The sequence below is a fragment of the Manduca sexta genome, chromosome 13 (assembly GCF_014839805.1).
Source record: "Manduca sexta isolate Smith_Timp_Sample1 chromosome 13, JHU_Msex_v1.0, whole genome shotgun sequence".
NCBI classification, from domain to species: domain Eukaryota; kingdom Metazoa; phylum Arthropoda; class Insecta; order Lepidoptera; family Sphingidae; genus Manduca; species Manduca sexta.
In genome coordinates this window covers 13,809,850-13,836,552 of record NC_051127.1, presented here as the reverse complement: position 1 = coordinate 13,836,552, position 26,703 = coordinate 13,809,850, and the positions used below count along the sequence as shown (strand labels likewise).

Below are 26,703 nucleotides of genomic sequence, written 5' to 3'. Positions count from 1 at the left end.
GTAACAGGAATAAGATCTACATAAATGATATGTTATGAAAATTATTTTATAGTTTTGACGATAGATCATGGAATAGATAAGTAATGAACTGGATCCTGGATAGTATTATTAAATGTCAGTTTTTTTAACCTCAAAACGGGATATTTAATGATAGTCTGGTAGGTGCTTGTTTTTTTTTTCAGCATAACCCATTGATATTTTTTTTTAATTTAGATTTTTATTTCATTAACAGGGACGCTGCCCACAGGGTACACCCCCTTGCTGGACAAGGAGTCAATCTGGGCTTCGGTGACATCAAGGAACTTACAGAATTACTCGCCGACACCGTGTACACTGGATTTGATATCAGTAATATATTATTGAAATAAATTTATACCTAAGTTTTAATTCACGCTTTTAAAGTTGATAACATTTATAATTTATCTGTTGTCAGTTCGTCACGTTCGATTTTTCCTAAAAAACCTAAATTTTGTGGCCATAAACAGTTTGCTTGATTCTCATTTGACCATTCTATCTATTATATTCTCGTGCCTAATTCATAACACCCAATTTTCTATTTATATTTTTAATGTATTTCAGCTCATCCTGACTGGATGCGGAGATACGAAAGCGAACGGCAGAAACACAACGTGCCGACACAGTTAGCGATAGAAGCCCTCCACAGGCTGTACACAGTCGACTTCCCACCTGTAGTGCTGCTTAGAAGTATCGGCGTCCAAGTCACCAACGCACTTCAACCTATTAAGGTGAATACCACTTATAGGCAAACCGCTATACTATAATCACCTGGTGTATATCAAACAGTCCAGGAAATTTTTTTGGTCTGGTAAGAGTTAATCATCTCTCGTCGATCTATGATAAGTATTGAGCTAGTTCATTGATGACTAGATCATGCCGATGCTTTACTGGCTAACGACCCATTATTTATGAAAAAACAATAATGCGCCTGTAACGTCCCATCCAGGGCCGGCCTTAGTTATTCGGACGCCTTATTTTTAACGGACATTTCCTTTAGGTCGCGATCTAATTTACACCATGACACCAATGACAATGACACCATGACACCAATAAGTTAAAAAAATAATATTGTTTGTTTTTTGTTTTCAGAAATTCGTCATGGCACATGCCGCTACATAATGGGTGAAGTGAAATTCTACTTACAATCTCTAGTTCTATATTTACGGTCTCATGTCTGTTTTTCCGTAACAGTATTGTTGTCATCTTAAAATAAAGTGCTTTTGTTACTAAAAACTTGTTTTATTAAAATATGCCGCGTATCTTTTATTTTTTAATAATAGTAATGCTTAGGTGCGTTATTTTATAACAAAGGTTTTGCATACGAGCAGGTACCTCTCCTGAATCCTAATGGCGATGGATACTACCACCCATGTACAGCCAGGTTATACCACGAGAGGAATTGTGAATACATTGCTGATGTTTATGGAAAGAGAATAGAGAGTATGAAAGTATTTGTAAGACCTCCGACAAATACATTGGTTTTACGAATAATTTCAGCAAGACTACACTCAAAAGCCGGGTTTTCTGTAAATTTTGTTACTATCTGGGTAGAGTTAGCCCATTCATGCTATAACAAACATCAGCATGGCTGTACATACATTATGACAGTAGGTAAAATTAAGTGTTATTATATTATTATAAAGGCCTATCTAGGGTGGTTGGCCCTTCGTACAAGTTACGCTACTAACTTAGAGTTACACTTCCCAATCACACAGCGTAGCGTAGGTATTTACGCTCAAATAATAAGTCGATCAGTATGTACCGTGCGCTAATACTGATATTAGTATTAACAATTTCAAAGAATGCACTAGTACCTAAATTCGAAAACTTAGAAGTGTTTCTTGTGTTTTGTACCTGTGATGTTTGTCTCTGCATGGCATTCCGTTACTCTTCCAATTAGGCTACCGCAACAAAGTTTTAGATTATACGTATTTTTAAAAAATCAACCGGTTTGAGAACCTCTTTCTTATTTCCCAGATCCCAGGATTATATTTTTACAACGATCATATTGTTATGCAGTTACTTTACAATTGATATATTTTGTTTTAAATGGCATTTGAATATTTCCAAATTTTTTTCTGCATATCCACGAAACCGTCACTTATTACTTACTATTAAAAAAGTTTGGGAATTTTTACTGTGGCCTGCGGCCTCGGTACCTCAAACACCGATACTCCGCGCTGAAATAGCAGTTTCTTTGAAGGGGCTTTTCATACAACTTCATAGCCCGAAAATCATCATGTTCTCCCATAAAACGCTTAAGAAGATACCCATTACCCACAAATACAAACATATCATTTTTTTTCTGGCATTTCTAGCCGACTATAATCGGAACCAGAATTTGGATGCTAAACAATTCTCCATTATCTGTATTTGATATTTGGCTGGTTGGTACAAGCACAACTATTAACTTCTTCACCAGTCGCTTGAACGAGATTTCCGAAATAGATGATTTCGGAAATCTCGTTTTTCTCCTTTTGGGGGTTCATGATGCATTGCTGAAAAATAAGTTTTTAAATGCCGAAACGTCTACGCGTTGGATTTAGAGCCGTGGCATTATTTGTTCATATCTGTCTGAATACATTTTTAAAAGTACTTATCTTCTTGTAATAACAAAATTATATCCTTCCACACACAAGTCATGAAATAAGAGCATGAAGAATGGGATAATAATTTGGAAACATTTAATAAATCTAACACTAGATGTGGTCACGGCCATTCCTTGGATTAATTTCAATATTATCTATACTTACACCAATAAATGCTATTTGCAACGAAACCACTAAGGAGTTGTTCATAGCAAACCTTCATGGTTTCAAAGTTTGTGGGTTTGAAATGGCTGTTGGTAAGATTAGGTGCAAACCTGAAACGTATTTTTACTAATATTCTGATAATAAAACTTTGCCCGCGTCTCCACACGCGTGACAAAAGATTTTCTGGAATAAAGTTGTCCGCTACAATAGTCACGTTATATGTTTTCCCGAGATAGAAAGTAGCTTATGTCCTTTCCAGAGTCTAAAACTATCTCCATAACAAATTTCATCGAAATCCATTGGGTAATTTTCATTTTATCACGTTTTGTTTTTTAAAAGTAACTAATAAATTTTCTCATTCGCCTAATGGTAATCAATACGACCGCCTATAAACAGTAGAAACACCATCCAACACCTTGAACTATTAAGTATTGTTTGGTATTCCATTGGTATTTCGCCATCCTAAGACATGAGATATTAAGTGTTATTATGTCCAGTAGTTACACTGACTACAATGTCCTTGAAACCGGAACACAACAATGACTACACACTGCTGCTTAGCGGCAGAAATAGACATTGCGGACCAACGCAATATCTTATGCAGAAAATTTAACCGGTTGTATTAATAATAGCTTTTGCTCGCGGCTCCGCCCGCGTTATAAAGTTATTCAGGCTAAAGTTTTCCGTTATAAAAATAGTAGTTTCCCGGGAGCCTATGTTCTTCCCAGGGTCTCAAACTGTCTCCATACCAAATTTCATCTTAATACGTTAGGTAGTTTTTGAGTTTAACACGTTAAGGCAGACAGATGCAGCGGGGACTTTGTTATATTATTTAGAACTTTTAAGTGAAACAATCCCGTCATACATCATTGTTGCATAACTTTAACCGTTTACGCAGCGCAGGCAACGGAAGCTCTCAAAACTCATAATTTTCCCCGTTTTTGCAACATGTTTCATTACTGCTCCGCTCCTATTGGTCATAGCATGATGATATATAGCCTATAGCACTCCAGGAACAAAGGGCTATCCAACACAAAAAAGATTTTTTTCAGTTCAAACCGGTAGTTCCTGAGATTAGCCATTACTGCTCCGCTCCTATTGGTCATAGCGTGATGATATATAGCTTATAGCGGTCCACAAATATAGGGCTATCCAACACAAAACGAATTTTTCAGTTGAAACCGGTAGTTCCTGAGATTAGCCATTACTGCTCCGCTCCTATTGGTCATAGCGTTATGATATATAACTATGAGCACTCCACAAACAAAGGACTATTCAACACAAAAATATTTTTTCAGTTCGAATCGGTAGTTCCTGAGATTAGCCATTACTGCTCCGCTCCTATTGAATATAGCGTGATAATATATAGCCTATAGCTCTCCACGAACAAAGGGCTATCCAACACAAAACGATTTTTTCAGTTCAAACCGGTAGTTCCTGAGATTAGCCATTACTGCTCCGCTCCTATTGGTCATAGCGTGATGATATATAGCCTATAGCACTCCACGAATAAAGGGCTATCCAACGCAAAAAGAATTTTTCAGTTTGGACCGGTAGTTCCTGAGATTAGCCATTACTGCCCCGCTCCTATTGGGTATAGCGTGATGATATATAGCCTATAGCACTCCACGAACAAAGGGCTATCCAACGCAAAAAGAATTTTTCAGTTTGGACCGGTAGTTCCTGAGATTAGCCATTACTGCCCCGCTCCTATTGGGTATAGCGTGATGATATATAGCCTATAGCACTCCACGAACAAAGGGCTATCCAACGCAAAAAGAATTTTTCAGTTTGGACCGGTAGTTCCTGAGATTAGCGCGTTCAAACAAACAAACAAACAAACAAACTCTTCAGCTTTATATAATAGTATAGATTAATATTCTGGAAAATTCACTCCGCGCCGGTGGAACCTTTATCAATCGATTTCTGATAGTTACGTATCTACTTAGTATTATTATCTATTCCTCAACCTATATTCAAAACTACCTGAGCTACGACTTTAATAAGGTACCTATGAGGAATAATAAGCTTTGTGTAAAATAAAAAATAATCACAACAGAGCGACCAAGTTATTCCCGTTTAAACTTGTAGCGACCGTTGCGAGCAGCTGTCAGCTTGTCCTACAATCGACCGCGTCGCGTGAGAACGAGGGGTGACGCGATACAATAACCGGCGGTTGGCGGTTGGCGCATTGCGGCCATTTTGTGTTGACGCGTGATTGTAAGCGCTAAAGGAAAATGTACTTTATTGCTTTATGAAAGACTAGTATTTCCATTATCCATCGTTCAAACAATGACGAATGCCATGTGACTCAACGGTCGCCTTGCGTCAGCGTAGTGTGTACTGCTAATATCACAACAGTCGACACAAATAGATGAAATATGAATAATAATAATTTCATGCAGCATTGTAATTTGTTAATGGGATTTAAGTAAATGTTACTACGTATCTAATTAAGTGTACTTTACCTAGTTTAGTAAGCTTTACTTATTGTTAATTCAACAAAATACACATTCCAATACCTACTAATAAATAATAACAATGAAAAAATATAAGCACCTAAGTAAGTACTTAAATAAAAGCGTGGTGATTTCTAAACGAGTTAAGGTGGTAGCTCAAGGTCCATTTTCATACATTTTGTTTCGGCTTTAATCTGGGTAACTAAACAAGTATTGGCAGTAAAGAATTTAAATTCACGTCTAGTTAGTGATTAGTTCTCGCAGTTGAAGAAAAATGTAAAAATAATTAATAATCATGGATATTTCGGCCTTTAAAATTTAATATGACGAAATTTTAAAGGCAGAAATATCCATGATTATTAATTATTTTTACATTTTTCTTCAACTGCGAGAACTAATCACTAACTAGACGTGAATTTAAATTCTTTACTTGCCAATACTTGTTTAGTTACCCAGATTAAAGCCGAAACAAAATGTATGAAAATGGACCTTGAGCTACCACCTTAAGCATAAATTCTTATCACTTAATGCTCATTAAGCCCAAAAAGTCATAGAATTACTAGCAACGTCATTGTGATGTTATTTTTTATTAAAGGTTTGGGTCCCGGGGAAACCGTTAAATACTTACTACCTGCTCTTCCTTTGTCTGTCTACCTGGCCTACCGATACCCTGGTCCATTTGTAGAGTTTTAAATATTTTCGAAATGAAGCACGTTATGACAATATAAAATATTCCTAGGTAAGGTATTAAGGCGCGTTGGGGTAAGATCGTAGGAGGTATAACATCGTATAAATCAAATAACTCGTAATTGTGTTATAATTTTTGTTTTCGGACAACACTACCTGCGACCCCATCTTGTACCCTACATCCCACTAGTTCACATGAGTGAATCCGTCAAGTAAATAATGTTTACGGTGCTAACAAACAGAATATCGGTGTTTTGTCGTTCCCTGGCCGATCCGGATTAACCCCATGCAAGAATTTACCTAATTTTAATTGAGTATTTACTGTTTTCAATTAATTTTGTAGGTATGTACTATCATAAAGGAAATAAATCTTGTGACTTGTTTATTCAAATATGTCGAAACACGTATATTCCCTGAGATCCGATCTTTACCCATACAATTATTTGTCGTTAAAGAACGGATAAAAATCGTTCTATCTAGCACTTGTAAAATATTGCAAGTTTTTATCAAAATTTATACACGAAAACGTCTGAACTCAGTAATTGTGTATTTTTTTTTAGCTCAGATGAATGGTCAATTTGGTTTATTTATTGTTTATTTACACGTATCTGTACTATTTCTCCGAATATTTTTAAAAATATCTATAGTGTCACTCATGTGGGGTATGATCGTATGCCTAGAAATATTAAAAACAAAGTTCGCTTCTAAAAATAATTTACGAAATTTATAATTTTTTGAATGTTTATAAATAAATATCTAGATCAGAATATGCTCTTTTTACGGATTTTAGAATCCCTGTATCATAGACGATTTTAGATAGTAGTCCGAACTATACCTGTGAAGGTCCTATCTTTCTCACACATTTCTAAAAGTATGGTACTTTTTTAAAGCCCTATAAAACATTAACTGTTATATATAAGGTATTGAAAAATATATACCATTTAGTTTATTTAATAACATATAGCTAAGTTAATGATTCATTATGATAGCTCTTATAGAATTATTGTAAAAAAATAATTCGAGAAGACTGTTTAACACGTCGAAAAAGCGTCCGATTTAACCCCAACGCACCTTAATAGACAAAATACAAAAATGTGTATGTACTTATGTATTCTATTATTTTCTAGTGTTTTTTCTATACAAGTGTATTAAGGAAAGCCGAAAGCTAAGTAAGTATATTAAAATAGATATTATTTCCTTGTTTTGAAACGTAAATACATGAATTGGCCTCGGTTTCTTATAAACTACGTATCATCCTGTCTAAGTAGGTATCTAGCCCATACCTATGGAAATTATTATAATATATAAGTACTTACTTAGCTGTATTATTTACCCTGTATGTTTAAATGTTTTTTATACTTACCCAAATATGCCTATCCACCATACACAGGTTTACCTACATAATAAATAATATTATCTTATCGATGTTTACAGACACAAATATCTTTTAACTAAATCAGGGTACAACATTCTTGCATTTATAACTCATAAAAAATGGGTAAGTAATTACTAATTAGTTTATGATACAGCCGAGGATCTGAATTCGATTTCCAAACGAGAGAATCAAAATTAGCGTCAATTTTTTTATTAGATCCTAATAATTAAGTAGGTATACTATAATTATCATTAATTACCCCGTTTTTAATTCTAATATAGAATGCATGCGTCACAACTCACAAGTTGTTCTCGTTTGGAATTTGACGATATGGAGCTAATCTCGTATCCGCCACATGTTATGACGGAAATAAACACGTCGCGTCGGGCTGTAATTGTGAATGCTCTAGATGCGACCACTGACTATTCTATTTGAAATAGTACCGTAAACATAAAAGTAGGTATAAACATAAAAGTAGATACCAACTACCTATCCACAAACATACACTTAGCTATACATTTACAACATTGCAATATCTAATATAGCGCTACTAACGTATGTTATGACTTATTGGTACTATTATATATTCAGAGAAAACACAGCTGTACCTACTGGGCAAACAAAAATTTACTTAAATTTTTTGTTTCCTCAATACAGATTTTTGTAGACAGGGCTGACAAGGCCTTATAAAGTAGGTAAGTATACTATTTACTATTTCGAATTATATACATATAAGTATATAGCCAACCGAACATTTTTATACGTTAAAAGGTTAAATTAATGCAAACCTACGTTAATGGAATTTTCTAGGACGGACTCCCCCCGCCGAGTTGGCCTCAGATCAATACTTTTCCGCCCTACCCCTCCCTCCTGCGTCTCCTCTCTGCGCGCGCCGATGACCTCGCGTCATGCGCATGTGGCATGTTCCGAAACGTTTAGGAACATATTTTACGACGTAGTAGTCTATTTTGCTAAACAATAAAGTTGAGACTCATTAATTAAGTACAAATTACCACACTAAAACTCTGTGTTGTACTATATAGTAAATACTTACATACTTATCAAATGATGAAATCTTGTTTGGTAATTGCCATAATGCTTTTTCAAAGCATAACATTACTTAAATACCACGAGTTTATCGAAGTTGTTCTAAACAAGCGCTAGGTCTGATACGTGATTTTTTATCAATAGTATTGTATTATTACGACGCAAATGCTATGAATAATTGTTTATAACATAAAAAGGTTAATCACTTAAATAGAAACAGTTGAATATGTGTTATTTTCATCACATTGATACATGCACAAATTCAGGTTTTTTTAATTCATAATTCTTCTTAGGTTACCTATCTACGTATGTCGTTGAAATATATTCTGATAAAACAGAGAGTTAGAACATTTTACGTATGGCTTAGCTACGATCATTTATCTACCTTGCGGTATTGTACCTAATAGTCCAGTTTTATACAACTAACAAATTGTATACTTACATTTACAATATTGTTTAAATAGCATATCTATGTACTTATTGTTGCTAACTTCCTATTTATATTATATTATTATGTGTATTAAGTAAAAAAAATTCTAAAATATTGTATATAGACAACTGATACATATTTTTGACTGCGTTAAGTACATTATTTATTTGATATTTATAAGTAAAGTATATATAAGTAATCATGGTTAAGCCGAATATATCTAGATCTACGGCTGCATAAGGAGAAACTATATTAGTTAACTGTTTTATATGCTTATCATAACATCCCTATATTTTGTCCGTTCCATGAGTGTTTCGGACCAGTTTTTATTGATTGTATATTTGAGCGTGTTTGTTCACGTCTGCGCGTTGTGTTGCCTCCACCGAGCCGCCATTTTGTGAACAACTACGCAGCGTGGCCCCTCTGTAGCGCTCGGGTATAAAAAGCCGGCATGACGTCACACGCCCGCATTAATTTCTCGTCGTGATGCAGTGTGGACGTGTCTCCGTGTTGTGAAGTGATCCAGTATTCTAGTGTCTTGTGCCTGTTCGGATTCAGGTGTGTAATATTGTCTCACAGCAATATTTTCTGCCCAAATTTATAACATGGGCTACACGACAAAAGAAAAGTCTGTCGTTGATTTTTGTGAAAGTAAAACCGAATCCCTGTCCAATTGGGTCCGTCAAGTTAAAAATAAATCACTTACCGCAAAGACAAAGAGAAAGCATGACCTGAGAATAATCGCCATTTTGAGCCACTCTCTAATGAGAGCGGAAAGCGAACTAGTTATGAAACAAAGAGAACGTGCCAGAAGGTGGGCTCAGATGCAAGCAGACCTCGGATTGTGCAATAAGGAAGAAGAAAACGCACGAGAACAGCGAGAGAAAATTGATAGTATTTGGAAGAATGATCTCAGCGGTTTAGATAGTTTTTTTAGGGAATTAGACAATGTGAAACCTGTAGTAAATTGAAGGGACTAGGTTTTAAATAGGCAATTGAATTTGTATCTGTGATATATGTAGGATGTTTTTCTAAATTACAGTCCCATTGCGTTTCGCGTGGGTCTGCATCCGACGGCCGCCATCTTGGTCGTCGCTGGGGCGTGGTCGCTGCTAGCTACAAAATGGGTTTGTAGAACGGTATCATGCATTTATTTAGTCTCATTGTAAAATAAAGTGTTTCAATTTAGTCTATTTCATGATAGTTAAATTGGAATTTTTTTCTTATTCATATTGAATAAAAAATTGTAACATATGTTTAAGTATGGACATTAAAGATATTTAAAAAAGTTGTTGTATATCTGATTTTTATTTTATAAACTGTGATTTTTTACCACACACAAAATGTATTATTCCATGACTCTACAACTTCTTGGCGGAGAGACACGGTGGAGTATCTCCGGTGGTGCTAACGGTTGGCGTGTACGAGTACAAACGAGTATGAGTCGCCTGCCTGCGAAGCTGCTTCCTTTCGCTGCGTACTGCGTAACTCACTATGGCATTGCCGTCGTACTCCGTGCTAATCGGCGCGCTCACGTGAAACATTCAAGTCCCGGTTGTCAGCCCACTAGGTAACGTTAGGTGATTGCATCATGTTTTCGTTATGCCCGAACTCGGGCCACTTGTGCGTAACATTGTCTTTAGGTCTCCACCCGCGGCTGATATCGACGTGGAAAACCGATTTCACCATATTGGCAAATGTGTGGCTTTATCTATAAGGGGAATCGTGGAAGCAATGACGCGCTCCGGTGAGTCATGTTTTCAAGGCGAACGCGAGGCTGTAAACAATGAATCAAAGAATTCTTGCAAACATGAATCACAATACCACGGAATGAACTAGAGGTTTGAATGTGTGTGTATAACCATTAGTCCAAACAGGCACATCTGTACTGTAAAGAAGACGATCGTTTCAAGCACTCCTGTGATCGCGGTTACGCATCTTGCACTCCATGAGGGCAGGCCATGGTTCAGGAGTTACGAGTGATCGCACTGCACCACGGCAACCTTAATTTTAGGTAAACTTAAACAAAGTTTTACATTTTAATATCGAATCAATCCATTGTAATATAAACATGTAGTACTTAATTATGACAATGAAACTACGGAGGATCAAAGGAAATACATGATGCAACAATTAGGATTAATTGAAATTAACGGAAGTATAAACATGCTGCGCGCAAGGATTTAATCAAGTGGGCTGATACAAATCGGATGATTCAATCTTATATCACAAAGAAATACATAAAAAGCAAATTAAGAATAGGGACACGAGATTCTGGATAGACTAAACGGTGAGTAGAATGCGTTAAATGATCCTAAAGAGACCTAAGTGTCTCGCTAAGCTGAATATTGTGCGTGCGCACATTTATTGATTTCCATGCTAACTTCACAGCTAATGACCGAGTTGGAGCCGAGGCAGACGTGCGCAAGTCACGCGTCAGGCTAAGACCATAAACAAAGCAGGGCGGTGTTCTTCCTCGTGAAGAAGCATGACTGGCTCCAAACATTAGCGCGTGGACCGTCACAACCCCCACAGATAAGTCAACCGGTCAAACTCAATAAGTCATATCTAACCAGTCTATAGCATGAGCGCAATTTCGAATAAAAATTGTAATCAGAGGAAAAATGCTGAATATGTAACAAATAACATTTAAGTACTATAATGAAACTATACTACCTGTTATAGGTAAGTATTTAATAACGAGCTATCACTATAACAGGAAATCAAAACTTATAAAATATTGGATAATAGTGGAAAATTTGTTATTGAGTCATCGGAATTAGTTAGTTTAATAGCCTGCCGTAAAGGCAGGTAGGGCTCTCTAAATTCTCTAGTTTGCTTTCAGATTTATAATGGAAAGATTCTATAATTATTATTGGTTTAAATCATACCAAGTACATAATATATATTTAATCTTGGCTCCATTTAGCGAACACGAGATGCTATATCGACAACAACGTCGCGATCTGACCAAAATAGTAAATAAAAAACAGCATCAATTAAGTCTCATATTCCATATGTCTATGAAGTATTTACCCAACATTTACGTCGATAAATCATAAAAGATATTCAGGACACATGAAATCAGGAGTAGGTAACTTATGACGACTATGATTAATCGAGACAAAAATGATGTGATTGATGATGGAATGATCGAAAATGTGATTATTACTTAAGTACTCTAAGGTTATGTTGAAATAGAAAGGTAATTCGTACTATCCGTAATGGCGATTCGTCGCTGCTTTTTTTGTCTTTGTTCATTAACTTCAGGAAGCTGAATTCGGAGACTGCATTGCAAACTACAACCGTTGCCTTGTACACTCTAGAATAACAAGCTCATGTCTCCTGCGGTGATATTAGTTCAACCGAGTTCTGCAAACAATGAACGTACCTGCGTCATACCCCTATACAAAGAAACTTGGTAAAGTTGATATTGGGATCTTACGTAATTCAAATTTATCAGCTTTTATTATGATACGCATTTGCTTAATCATATATGTTTGTTTTGAATTTGCGTCTGTTTCGACGACGCCATTTTGTCGATGCTTGTCTTTTGTTCAGCTAGGTCCGCCGCGCTAAACGCGATTGGTGGCTGCTGCAATAGGAAGGCTTTTATTTGAGACCATTATACTTGAAAACTTAAGCTGGAGCTGTTATGTTGGTCCGTTATGAACAAAGCAAATTATCCCCGAAGTTACTATATTAATAACTAAGGTCTTCAATATCCTGACAATTGATAAATATCTATATCTATATTCAACGCTACAAAATTAAGGACACACCACTAACTACAATTACAAAGTAAAATTATAAATATCTGAACTATGTATGGAAAGCTGCAAGCTATGGGACCTATCACTGCATAGTTACATGTAAATTACGAAACAAAACAGTAAAGGTAAAGCCCATATTGTAAATTGAATACTTCATTTTGTACTTGCATAGAACAGTTTGGTTGTCCTCGAATGACTTATACCAGATGAAATTGAGAAGCTATGAAGGAGTGTAAACATTAATGTGGTATGTTACACATTGTCATATCTTAAATGGCTTTTAAATTTTAACGGATTGCACTTGCAGTCCATTATTTTGGTGTGTTTTATTTTATTTAGGATCCAGTTGTTTGATTTGAGGCATGGCATTAGTCTAGAGATGTTATGAACCTGATATCAACCCACAAGTATATATATCTGCATCGTGCGTAGGCGCATGAGAAACATAAGCACAAAAATTTAATATAGATACATATATAAATCAGCACTATTTTTGTTGTACTTGCTACATCTGATAAAAACCGGAGATGAATACGACTTAAACCGCTGTCGAGGTAATCACAAAGCTAATTTAAAACTACAATGACCATTGGAGTATTTATCTACTGAAATAAATGTAATATGGGATTCAAATGAAAGGCCCAATGCAAGTATGTATATCATTATTATGCTTTAAGAAATCTAAATAATAATGAAACGAAACTTATCATAAATTTATTATTGAATATGAAAATTGAAGTTATAACCAAAAATATTAAACATTATCTATAATAAAATAAGAGACAACCTATTAACCTATATGGTTCGTTAAAAACTTGAAACTAGCAACAGAAAAGTAAGTATTTGGAATAGATCACGTGACCCCAGAGCGGGTCTAGCAAAATATTCTTTTTTTGCTACAGCTTGTTACATTCATGCAAACGGTGCTCCATCCTGTGACCGTCGCTGCATCTGTACGAGACAAAATAGAGTGCACTACATGTCCCTCGTGTCATCACTGCGTAATTGCCTGGAGGCCAGAACGACTGTGGCCAAGAATTTTAGCACCGTAACTTTGGCAAGTTACTAAACAAAAACACATTTTATTGTAATTTCGTATAATTTACCTATTTACCTTTACGCGTAGCTTTTTTATTTGTAACCAATACGTTTCCTTAATATGTAGCAAAAAGTAATATGGTTTTGTTCTGTGTGTTATAATATTCCTCCTGCAGCGCATCATTTTGCTAGTATTGATGTTACCGTAACACAATATGTATCTGCATAATGCATCATCCCTGCAGTTAGCTTCCTTCCCGTCGCCTATTATTTCCGCCAACTGCAGGATGAACTTCTCCATGATGGCGTTCAGCACGGCACATGTAAAATGATTTCTAACTGCACTTCGATCCGGCGCGCTATGAATCCCCGAAGTCGAGATATGACATGATGACTTGTTGATACTGACGCCGCGTCGCCACTCTGCAACCTATGCATGCCGGTGACGTGTTGCTTCATGCTCGAGCTAGTCAACGCGTGCATGGTGAGTCAAACGTCACTTGTATAAAAATAAATAAAAGTAGTAGGCACATCCTTAAATCTTATTTGATTGGCTTGAAATTAGAACACCGTTTTCTATCACCTATTCCCTTTATTGTGCATACCTTACAATATTTGCGACTTTTTAGTCAACGGAAGATCTGTGCACCTTATGCGTTATAACTTTACCATAGGTTATCATTCGCGCTGGTGACACATTCGCGTTGGCTGCTCGCATCGACCTACACCCAGCGTGCCCGCCGCGTCGGTTCACCAAGGCGACTCGAGTACGTGACGTCACCAGCCTGGCCTGGCAAGCTAATCTTGCACATTGCCTGAACGCCTAACGTGTTCGATCTTCGATTCGTGCTGAATTCTTGGCGCCTGTCGGAGCAGCCCAGTGTCACGTCACCTATCACCATTCGTGATCGTAATGCAGCGCAGACTTTGTGCTTCGAGCTAAAGCCGCGTCTTCCGCTAGCCTTCGGCGAGGTCGAGGTAGTGAGTTGAAAATTTATTTGCTTTGCCAATCGTAAAAGCACTGCGTCACTGGCCTGCCAGTGGCGAATCACACGTTTCAATTCCGCGCTCCGATTTCTTTTTTTTATCAGATCCTTGGCGCCTGTCTGCCGGGTCATTCAGGCATCTGCCAGCTGAGCATCTGCACATAGAGGAGACGCGTTAACAACCTGTCGGACCAGACTGGCCGGGCTCTGCTTCCACTTCGTGCCAGCTCCTTGGCGCGCCTGCCTACGCGATCGTGTCTCCGTGACTTCGCGCTACTGATCTTCCCTGGTCCAGACAACGCGGCGTCAACAGCCAGTCGGTGCAGGCTGGTCAGGCACATCGCCTGGCTCCGGCCGGGCTTTGCTTCCACTGCGTGCCAGCTCTTTGGCGCCTGCCTACGCGATCGTGTCTCCGTGACTTCGCGCTACTGATCTCCTCTGGTCCAGACAACGCGGCGTCAACAGCCTGCCGGTGCAGGCTGGTCAGGCACATCGCCTGGCTGCGGCCGGGCTTTGCTTCCACTTCGTGCCAGCTCCTTGGCGCCTGCTTACTCGATCGTGTCTCCGTGACTTCGCGCTACTGATCTCCCCTGATCCAGACAACGCGGCGTCAATAGCCTGTCGTCGGTGCAGGCTGGTCAGGCACATCGCCTGGCTGCGGCCGGGCTTTGCTTCCACTTCGTGCCAGCTCCTCGGCGCCTGCCTACGCGATCGTGTCTCCGTGACTTCGCGGTACAGATCTCCCCCTGATCCAGACAACGCGGCGTCAATAGCCTGTCGTCGGTGCAGGCTGGTCAGGCACATCGCCTGGCTGCGGCCGGGCTTTGCTTCCACTTCGTGCCAGTTCCTTGGCGCCTGCCTACGCGATCGTGTCTCCGTGACTTCGCGCTACTGATCTCCCCTGGTCCAGACAACGCGGCGTCAACAGCCTGTCGCTGCAGGCTGGTCAGGCACATCGCCTGGCTGCGGCCGGGCGCTTCCACTTCGTGCCAGCTCCTTGGCGCCTGTCTACGCGATCGTGTCTCCGTGACTTCACGCTACTGATCTCCCCTGGTCCAGACAACGCGGCGTCAATAGCCTGCCGGTGCAGGCTGGTCAGGCACATCACCTGGCTGCGGCCGGGCTTTGCTTCCACTTCGTGCCAGCTCCTCGGCGCCTGCCTACGCCATCGTGTCTCCGTGACTTCGCGGTACAGATCTCCCCTGGTCCAGACAACGCGGCGTCAATAGCCTGTTGGTGCAGGCTGGTCAGGCACATCGCCTGGCTGCGGCCGGGCTTTGCTTTCACTGCGTGCCAGTTCCTTGGCGCCTGCCTACGCGATCGTGTCTCCGTGACTTCGCGCTACTGATCTCCCCTGGTCCAGACAACGCGGCGTCAACAGCCTGTCGCTGCAGGCTGGTCAGGCACATCGCCTGGCTGCGGCCGGGCGCTTCCACTTCGTGCCAGCTCCTTGGCGCCTGTCTACGCGATCGTGTCTCCGTGACTTCGCGCTACTGATCTCCCCTGGTCCAGACAACGCGGCGTCAACAGTCTGTAGCCTGCAGGCTATGCGAACACATCAGCTGGTTGCTGGTCGAGTGCATCGCCTTACAGTTGGTCGGGTGCATCGCCTGACAGGTGGTCGGGTGCATCGCCTGGCTGCTGGTCGGGTGCATTGCCTGGCTGCTGGTCGGGTGCATCGCCTGACAGGTGGTCAGGTGCATCACCTGACAGGTGGTCGGGTGCATCGTCTGGCTGCTGGTCGGGTGCATCGCCTGGCTGCTGGTCGGGTGTATCGCCTGAGAGGTGGTCGGGCGCATCGCCTGGCTGCTGGTCGGGTGTATCGCCTGACAGGTGGTCGGGCGCATCGCCTGGCTGCTGGTCGGGCTCTGCTTCCACTTCGTGGCAGCTTCTTTATGCCTGTCTACGCGGTCATGTCTTGGCATCATGTTAGTGGTCTCCCCTGATCCAGACAACGCGATGTCAACAGCCTGGTGTCAGGCATAATGCCTGGCTACGTCGTGCTAGCGGGCTACCTGGTCGAGGCGCATTGACTAGACACCCGTTCGTGTTCTATTGTAACTTGTGCCTGTCGCTGGGCGTCTGCCTGACGCGCCATGTTGGTGCCTCGCAGAATGTTGAAACCTGTGCGTGGAAATGAAAATGTCGCGCCGCGTCAACTGCCTGAACTGCCGTCGCGAGTTGGGAGCCCTGCGCCTACCACCTGCCCTGACAACTTCGGTGTCTCCCGTCTTCAACGGTGGCCAGTATCAGGTACACATTTATGTAATCGCAACTTTTCGACACGACGTTAAGGTATTTGTTCGCAGAGTCGACTTGATAATGTGCCAACCGTCTTCAAACTTATGGCGACGAGCCCAAATGTCTACGTGTATCCTAGAGCCACGTAAAATCAATCTTAAATATTATGTACTTCGCTTCGTCTATATGCGGTACAGTGCGTGTTTTATAATCATATAGTATCATAAATTATACCATATATTATTATTTTTGCGCTAAACAGCGCTTTGCCTTAACGGCCTTAGAGGCCATATGTTGCCTTAGTTCTTTGTTAGATGGAGCATCGCCCGTCTACCACCATACCAAATCATCATTCGGACGTCGAGAAGTCCGCGTCAGAACACGAGGTCTCTGTTAATACGTTCGCGGTGCTGTGTACAACTATATGGTTCACGCCACACTTTGCAAAAGGCTCTGTGAAGGTACGAATTCTAAAGCATTGAAAAAAAATGTTTACGTTTATCTATATGGTCACCATAGAAAAAACCATGCTTAACTGTAACTCTGGTAAAATTTCTACTGAAATTACGTGAGCTAACAGATCTGGGTATAAAAGCTGCATTAACGTAAATTACTCAAAAAAAATTGACGGAATTTAGCGAGTGCCACTTCGTTACTGGTAATAGATTTTACATATTTCGATGTATAAATATATCTTAACTATTGCATCGCAAAAGTATTTCGCGTAACAGCCAATGGTATTCCATGGCGCAGCTCTAATATATGTTACAGTACGTCTTCATTGATCTATTTCATCTGCTAAATCGCCACGATTCGTCGGGAGTGTGCGCCATCCATCAATTCACAGCGCAATCTGACAGCAATTTCGGTATGTTTGTGCCCCACGCTCTATAACTGCTTTCTACGTAGAAGCTCCCTTAACGCCGATACAGCTATCTGGTACTTTTAAATACAATCACTCTTAGAGTGAATCAAATGTATATGGAGCTATCTGCGGTGACAACAGCGTATGCCAAATGCTTGTTTTGCGTCATTACCACAATGCGTCGACACAAGGTATCAGTAACAGCTAATGTATAGTTATGGCGCGTCGTGACTAATCGTCCACCTTAAGAAAAGTAAACCGAGCCTAGATGACCATTGGGTATGTACCTACCTATGACCATAACATTAATATAATTTTCTACGCATATTGTTCTGTCTCATCGCATCGATACTGATTGTCGTTGAAGGTACTTTCCATATTCCATAATAAACATAATATTTGATCCTTTGTTGGAACTTGGAATATGTTTGTTGTGTTTAACTGTGAACCACCAGACCATATGGAAAGCTGTCTCCATTCCTGCGGCAGCATTCAGGAGATTTGATGCGGGTCACCTCTACTAGAGCATGCGCAACAACAGTTGTCAAGTTCAAGTAAGAAGTAAAGCGAATGCATGGCATTTAGTACATGTGTATAGTGAAAAAAAAAACATAATTGAGAAATGACGAAGTTACAATACTGAAAATTGTCACAAGTGCTTTAGGGTATTTACAAAAAGATTGATTGATCTTTATTATTATGACAAATAACTGCCATTAAGTTAACGAAACGACTGATACTATCAGAATACTCTAGTAGCTTCTATGACATGACAGTCCGCTTGCAATGCGGCTGTCTTCTTCACGAATCTGGAGGCATCTTTACAGATATATTAAGGCACCGTACATATAGCTGCTGGCTTGCCGGAACATCGTGTCGTCCGTCGACCAGTACGACTCCGTGCGAAACAGCTTCACGTCGCCAACTAACTTCGTGGCAACAGCGAGACAATATCTATCAGTGCGTACCGGTAACGCAATACCTAACTATCGCTTCGACCCTCAGGGAACTAGCCATAGATCTTTAAGCCGCGCCGTCTGTAAGCGGTTCGACGAGTTTGGGAATCGAACACGCGTTTCCGCCAACCGGCACCGTCGGTGCCAACGAAATCTCATCACGGCAGTGGCCCAGCGCTTTAGCAGAAAATTCTTCTGATGGCAGGTCTTCTTTTACTAATGAATCAGGTATAAAGAAATACATTTATGTTTGGTGTCGTACCTATGGTAAATAATATTTATAAGTATTGCGCTGTATAGCGCTTTTCTTAACGGCCTTCCGAGGCCATTCGTCTTCTTCCTTATTCGTCAGATTGGGAATCGCGCCCTTCTCTGCAACCTCAAGGCTTTACTAAGTAGTGGAATAGCGAGACACGTCGCTTTGGAATCGACAACAATGCTGCAGCTTCAGCTGCGTTTGCGATTACGGCGCAGTGAGCATTTTTCATATCATATGGGCTCTGGCAAGGTATGACTTCTGATTGTTTTGAAAATGTGACTGCGGTCGTCCATTGGCAATCAATAAATAGAAAAGTCAGCTCTAAAAAGTAAATAAATGGCCACACATACTACCTAACCTCGGTGCCAACTTTAGTTACTGGTAAATACGTAATATGACAATTTATAGACCTTTAACTACTGCATGTCAAAAATACGCATATTTGCGTCACCTAACAGCCATTGGTTAGTTTGGTACGGAATTGCTTGATTGCGGAATCGACGGTGGCGCTTCTGACAATTATGTACGATAGCATGTTGGCCCTATATTTTACTTCGAAGAGGTTCGTAACGAGTACATTCTATCAATTTCTATCCAGTAAAACATACCACAGTACCTATCGTCTCCGGTTTGTCGCCTATTGAGTACGTATCCTCATCGCTAGTTACATCATTACCACCAAGCGCGAATGAAAGGTATCAATGACTACCTATTACTAAAGCTATGAATCTTCATGACTTACACATGCTGCGTGAAAAATCATCTGAAAAACATGTCGAGTGTAAAAAGCTTCTTATATGTGTAGACAACCATCACAAGTTGTTTTGCTGCGTTGCCTTTGCGCTGGATAAACTGCTTCGGAGAAGGTATTTGCAGAATTGATTGCATTTTCAAACATTAGATGTGACAAACATTAATGGAGAATGGACCTTCTCCCATGGGTAATTAGATTTTTTGTAAGATGACGACTTCAGACGCTCAACGATCAATGTTTCATCACTACGTGAGCATGTGGATCAAAAGCTTTCTCAGCACTATAGCTCATCCGCAATATGACAAAAGCACGCCTTCTTAGAATGGTATTGTTTAATAGTTTGTTATGGATTACTAAACAACCCAATGGGCAGAGTAGCTTTGGAATGACTAATCAGCAATGCCCTGCATCGTGTTGGTCAGGTAAATGCAATACATTATGTTCGCTAGTTATCCATATTTGTATAATATTCCATAGTGGTTTGATCTGGATTGAATAGTATTTTACTGAATTGCGGGCAACCCGAGCAACTAAAATATGGTATGGTAAAATTCCTAAATATGTTCGTGCAATGTGTGTTCGTCTTTTCTTCAATCTGCTTGCAGTTTCAAGAATTTAGCTTATCACATACAAATTAAGACATAAGGTACTATGGTACACCACTAATCCATATAACTGAGAAAATGTTGAAGCACTGCCATTTTATGAGCTATATTCACTAACTAATGAGGACAAATGTAATTGCAAAATCTGTCCGGGTACGTACCTACGTTTATCTTCTATTCCTATATGCCAACAATTATTAGGACTTAACCAACAATCCGAAGTTGATGGTGAAAAATCTCCACGATTTCTCCGTATTAAAAGCCAATTGAGGAGTAAGGATTATTATAAATTACACGTCACTAACATCTAAGGTTTCAAGTGAGAAATAAACCAAGAGAAACTCCAGGCTAATGAGACATGGATGAGTTGATGTCTGGTGTCGGTTGTAAGTCGCTAATGCAAATATTATTTGTGTAGTTTTTAGTAATAATTTTTATGCGAAAAACACTAACAACCCAATTTACTTTAACAAAATCATAATATCCTATGTTAAATATTATGCATCATTGCGTGACAATTTATGTTCATTATTCATTTTTGGCATTTGTTTGGGTTAATATTTTATTTTAATTTAATGGATCGAACAACGTTTCATTAACTACAGATGCTTATATGTATATTGATAATCACCCAGTTCCAATGCAATTCTACTTGTGCAATGTATATATCTTTTATAAGTTCTTCATAAGCACGCTGTGAACGCATGCAGCTAGATACTTAAACGACATGGGAAATTGTTTATTAAAAGCCAATTTGAACTATATGTAGAAGTGCTGTCACTTTGAGGCTTTAACATTAGCTTAAAGAAATTTGTAAGTTTTAAAACACCTAATGTGTAAAATGTAATAATTGTATGAATATGCATGTTGTGTCGTGTTACATTATATGCTCTATTTTTATGTATGTATACGTGTGTTGTGTACCTAATCAGCGTTGTTTCAGGCACCTTACATTAGCTAAATTTGATTGTTTCAGAAACAGTATATGTTGGTAATTTCTTACTTATAAATACCGTACAAAATGCAATAAGTTATTAACTGTAAAAAACCTCTTGCTTGTACACATAATTATAATGAAAATTGTTTTGTCATATATTGGCTATAAGGCTACCATTTCAGGAAAATATTTCAGATAATATAATAATATCAAAGATATTAGATGATGTGAAAATTGAGTTACTTACTATAATACCATAAACATCAAAAGGTTACAAACAATATATCGCCAACCTATACAAAATTATGTGCAACGTATCATTTTAAAAGCAAAATATCATTAATCAATATGCAAATAAAAAATATGCACAGATTACTGGGGCTATGCTCAAAATACATATATATGTAACGATACACAAACAGGTGAATGGGAAATTATGCTCTATAATATAGTCAGGCCAAATGTAAGAAAACATGCCAAAACAAGGATTTATTCCTTTTGGCTAGGTATTAACTTTATATTTTCAGATCTATTTATAACACGATTATTTTCGTGGAATAATGCTCCCAGACTAGCTCACAGCTCTCATTCACATAAATTATAATTTAAAAAACCAAAATATAGAAATTGGATGAAAACCTGCATAAACAAATGGAGGAGTATTTGAATGTAATATTAAATCTATTCTGAAAGCTATCAATAAGAAAGTAAAAATACATTCGAATAAATAAACTGATGCATATTATGGGTAATTTCACGATTGGTATATTTGTATGTGTGCGAGGTGAGTGCTATAATAGAAAAGTTTACTTTAAATAATGAACGATTGTGAGCGATACATTAGATCTTAGAATTTTGTAACTAAAAGATTGAACAATTTTCTTCGTCTGTTGATCTTTGTATAAGCTTTTTTTTGGGTTTATTATAATTTTACATACTTATTCTGTTTGTGGCGGATATGTTTGGGGTGGTGCGTAGGGTTAATATAATGTTATAGTTTCTTACAGACCAGCATTTTAGGTAAATTTAATAACAAGCGAAAATGTCCAAGTACTTATATCACTTTATAATAAAGCTATGGAAAGAATTTGCAAGATGAAGTTTACTTACATGATCGTGGAATTGTGTTTTATGGAAAAGATCAATAAGAAAAGGACAGACATAATATTTTAATAATTTCAGGAACAAATTAATTATTATTGTAATATTGATACATAACCAAGTAATTCTGAAACAAAACAATAGGGTAGACAATCAAAGAAGACAATGATATATTTTTTTTCAGTAAACTTATAAGAAAAGCCATGTCGCGAAGTTTATTTTCAAGTTGTAACAGAGTTACCAGTCATGATGTGAGGTTATCACCTTGTGGTATCATCTTGTGAAATGTGCCTATTGCAAGTTTATAATATTATCATGAGAATGATGTGAAAAGTTGTCTAGAAATGAGTTTATTGAAAGTTACTGAAATCAATATGGTGAATTGTTGTTATTCGTGATGTTGCATATAATGTTTAAATGTATGAATTAAAATGTGGCACATAAGTGAGTTATAACGTTTATAATACTGTGAAATTAAATTGTACATGTTGCAATACCTAGTAATATTCAAGTAAGAAGAATCAAATTATAACAATTACTGAAAACAATATAGATGAAACAGTCATGGAAAATATCGAACAGAAGTTAAGAAGAGTTTACTACGAAAACAATTGTTCAGTAATATCCTATTTTAACACCACACTCAGCTTCGTCTAATTTAATAATTACATCAGTCAAGTCCAAGAAATAAAAGAATACAAGCAAAGATATTATAGAAGATGAAAGAAGAATACTAACAATTAAATTAGCTGTACTAAGGAGGCTTGATGCAAGTTCATATTTATAATTTACAAGAAAATTACAAAACTCGTATACCAACGCAGAGAAGAGAGAAGTTGAAGATGACACAATAGAGAAGATGAACAAAGTAGAGGATGCGACCTGTCTTTGCGACACATGATACATTAAAGATGCGGCGTCCTACTCATGATGATGAAAAAGGAAAATAAATAGTCTACGCCATTGTATGACACTAAATTAACAAAGACGCTAAAGATCGTTAAGAAACATGAAGAGAGAAGACAAAGCATGCGACGTTCCATGAAAGATGATGAAGAAACAAGAGAATGCGGCCTGCAGCGGATGAAGAAAGAAGAGGATGCGGCCTACAGAAGATGAAGATAGAAGAGGATGCGGCGTGCCACTGCAGAACATGAAGAAAGAAGAGGATGCGGCGTGCTACTACTGAAGATGAAGAAAGAAGAGGGTCCGGTTTGCTATTATAGAAAATAAGACTGAAGAGTACTCGGCGTAATATTAATAAACATGAAAAAAAAGAGGATGCGGTGTGCCACTACAGAAGATGAAAAAATAAGACGATGCGGCGTCCCCCTGCAGAAGATGAAGAAAGAAAAGGATGCGGCGTGCCACTGCAGAAGACGAAGAAAGAAGAGGATGCGGCGTGCCACTCCAGAAGACGAAGAAAGAAGAGGATGCGGCGTGCCACTGCAGAAGATGAAGAAAGAAGAGGATGCGGCGTGCCACTGCAGAAGATGAAGAAAGAAGAGGATGCAGCGTGCCACTGCAGAAGATGAAGAAAGAAGAGGATGCGGCGTGCCACTGCAAAAGATGAAGAAAGAAGAGAATGCGACGTGCCAATGCAGAAGATGAAGAAAGAAGAGGAAGCGGCTTGCCACTGCAGAAGATGAAGAAAGTAGAAGATGCGGCGTGTCACTACTCAAGATGGAGAAGGAAGAGGGTGTGGTGTACTACAACAGAAGACGAAGAAAGAAAAGGATGCGGTTTGCTATTATAGAAAATGACACTGAAGAGGATGCGGTGTAATATTAATGATCATATAGAGAAAGAAGAGGATGCGGCGTGCCATTACACAAAATGAAGAAAGAAAAGGATGCGGCGTGCCACTGCAGAAGACGAAGAAAGAAGAGGATGCGGCGTGCCACTCCAGAAGACGAAGAAAGAAGAGGATGCGGCGTGCCACTGCAGAAGATGAAGAAAGAAGAGGATGCGGCGTGCCACTGCAGAAGATGAAGAAAGAAGATGCGGCGTGCCAATGCAGAAGATGAAGAAAGAAGAGGATGCGGCGTGCCACTGCAAAAGATGAAGAAAGAAGAGGATGCGACGTGCCAATGCAGAAGATGAAGAAAGAAGAGGAAGCGGCTTGCCACTGCAGAAGATGAAGAAAGTAGAGGATGCGGCGTGTCACTACTCAAGATGGAGAAGGAAGAGGGTGTGGTGTACTACAACAGAAGACGAAGAAAGAAAAGGATGCGGTTTGCTATTATAGAAAATGACACTGAAGAGGATGCGGCGTAATATTAATGATCATATAGAGAAAGAAGAGGATGCGGCGTGCCATTACACAAAATGAAGTAAGAAGAGGATGCAACGTGCCACTACAGAAGACGAAGAAAGAAGAGGATGCGTCATGCTTTTGAGGAAGACGAAGAAAGAAGAGGATGCAGCGTGCCACTTCAGAAGATGAACAAAGAAGAGGATCCGCCTTGCTATTATAAAGAATGAGATCGAAGAGGATGCGGCGTTAATATTGATAATCATATGAAGAAAGAAGAGATTGCGGCGTACTTTTAAGGAACACCAAGAAGGATGCGGCGTGCACGTACAGAAGATGAAGAAAGAGGATGCAGCGTGCCACTACTGAAGATGAAGAAAGAAGAGGATTCGGCTTGCTATTATAGAATATGCAGAAAGAAGGGTATGCAGCGTGCTACTACAGAAGATGAAGAACGAAGAGGATGCGGATCGCTATTACAGATAATGAGAATGAAGAGGATGCGGCGTAATATTAATGGTCATATGAAGAAAGAAGAGGATGCGGCGTGCCATTACACAAAATGAAATAAGAAGAGGATGCAACGTGCCATTACAGAAGATGAAGAAAGAAGAGGATGCGGCGTGCTTTCGAGGAAGACGAAGAAAGAAGAGGATGCAGCGTGCCACTTCAGAAGATGAAGAAAGAAGAGGATCCGCCTTCCCAATTTAGAGAATGAGACCGAAGAGAATGCTATGAATAAAAAGACTGCAGAGTTTTTGCAAGTCGAATGTAGTTACCAAAAGCATATAGAATTGAAAGGACTCAAAAGGAAACTTGTGTCCCCGATCATATATTATGAATGAAAAAGAACATAAATATTATTTGATACTAATAATCTTTGTTAGAAAATGATAAGGTTCAAAGAAGACAAAAACAAATCACTATAAAATGCATGAAGACTGAAGCGGATGCAGCGCACTATTGCGGAAGATGAAGAAAGAAAATTGGAACGGATGCGGCATGTTACTACGGAAGATGAAGAAAGAAGACTGAAGAGAAACTAATATGCAGCGTTGCACCACAGAAATAAAAATACCACGAAGAAGATTAAAGAGCACAAGTATTAAATCAAAGTATATTAAACTATTAAGGAAGAAACCTTAATGATACGAATAGAAAAATAAACTAAAAGAAATTGAATTGATATCAAAATCTAAGAAAGGAAGTTTCAATGCAAAGTGTATCTTGAACTATCATGAATTTATTCATGGGACACGAAACGGATACAATAATAATTAATTTAATTAACTTCTGTTGGTAACACAGGACATCAATGAATTACTAAAGAACAAATTAATCAGAACATAAAGTACCAAATATGAAGAGCCCTTTATTACACCGACCAGCTTAAATAAACGGTGAGTGCTAAACTTCTCTAAAAACTTTCTACAGATCAGATCCCTTTTTACATACTTATCTAGTGTTGTGTAAAAATATCTAATTTCTATTACATGACCAAAACATTTATGGCCGTTTGTCCATTTTTAACTTAGTCTAGGTGCCGGGCTTCAAAAACAATTTTTATTGAAACCTAGTAATTTATCCTCATAATATGCGATAAAGAAAACAATCTCCGACTTTAACTGGAATCAATTCATAATTTTACCCGGACCAATACTGTGCATCTGTCAATATTGTATTGCATTCTAATGTCCATGTTTTAATTCATTACAGGTATTTCAGTAGCTCGTGTCCGCGGAGAATATACAAGAAATTCAAAACATACTGCCAGAAAATAACAGTAATGTTACTTTAAAAAATAAACAAATATAAATTATACTGTGTTTAAATTTAATCACAACATGACATCAACAACAAAAAACTATGTACCTACATACTATATACAAATAAACATGTTTTTTTACACTGAATAGTTGGGCATGTATCTCACCTGGCGTTGGGGTTGTACCGCAGCCTAGTATGCGTTTACAACAGTTAAAAATTACAATGATACATGATGGCAATCATAAATTTTATCACTTAAGAGCTGGCCAAGCTAAAAACCTGCTTTTCTTTTAAAGTTAACTTTGTTAGTACCTATAAAAAATAGTTTATAAAAAATAGTTTCAACGACGGAGGGCGGAGTCAACTCCATATTATAATCGATACATTTACCGAAAAAA

At 38.7% G+C, this 26,703-nt stretch overlaps 1 protein-coding gene and 1 long non-coding RNA gene across 6 annotated transcripts; both read left to right on the top strand.

Moving 5' to 3' along the window:
• Positions 1 to 232: 232 nt before the first annotated feature.
• Positions 233 to 1,137, top strand: LOC119189214 (ubiquinone biosynthesis monooxygenase COQ6, mitochondrial-like; the record flags this gene model as incomplete). The annotated part of the gene is made up of 3 exons (XM_037438268.1): positions 233 to 348; positions 580 to 746; positions 1,108 to 1,137. Coding segments are annotated over 3 exons (313 nt in total), but the record flags the coding sequence as incomplete, so codon positions are not given.
• A 7,955-nt stretch (positions 1,138 to 9,092) lies between these two features.
• On the top strand, positions 9,093 to 26,357 carry LOC115444998. Of its 5 annotated transcripts, none has more exons than XR_003938780.2 (5): positions 9,093 to 9,327; positions 9,812 to 11,059; positions 11,161 to 14,064; positions 14,255 to 25,938; positions 26,255 to 26,357. It is a non-coding gene; the product is annotated as an uncharacterized LOC115444998 (long non-coding RNA). The 5 variants fall into 5 exon arrangements; XR_005112283.1 differs by having other exon boundaries at positions 9,812 to 12,789; positions 12,882 to 14,064; XR_003938782.2 differs by having other exon boundaries at positions 9,812 to 14,064; positions 14,255 to 14,558; positions 14,672 to 25,938.
• Positions 26,358 to 26,703: the final 346 nt, after the last annotated feature.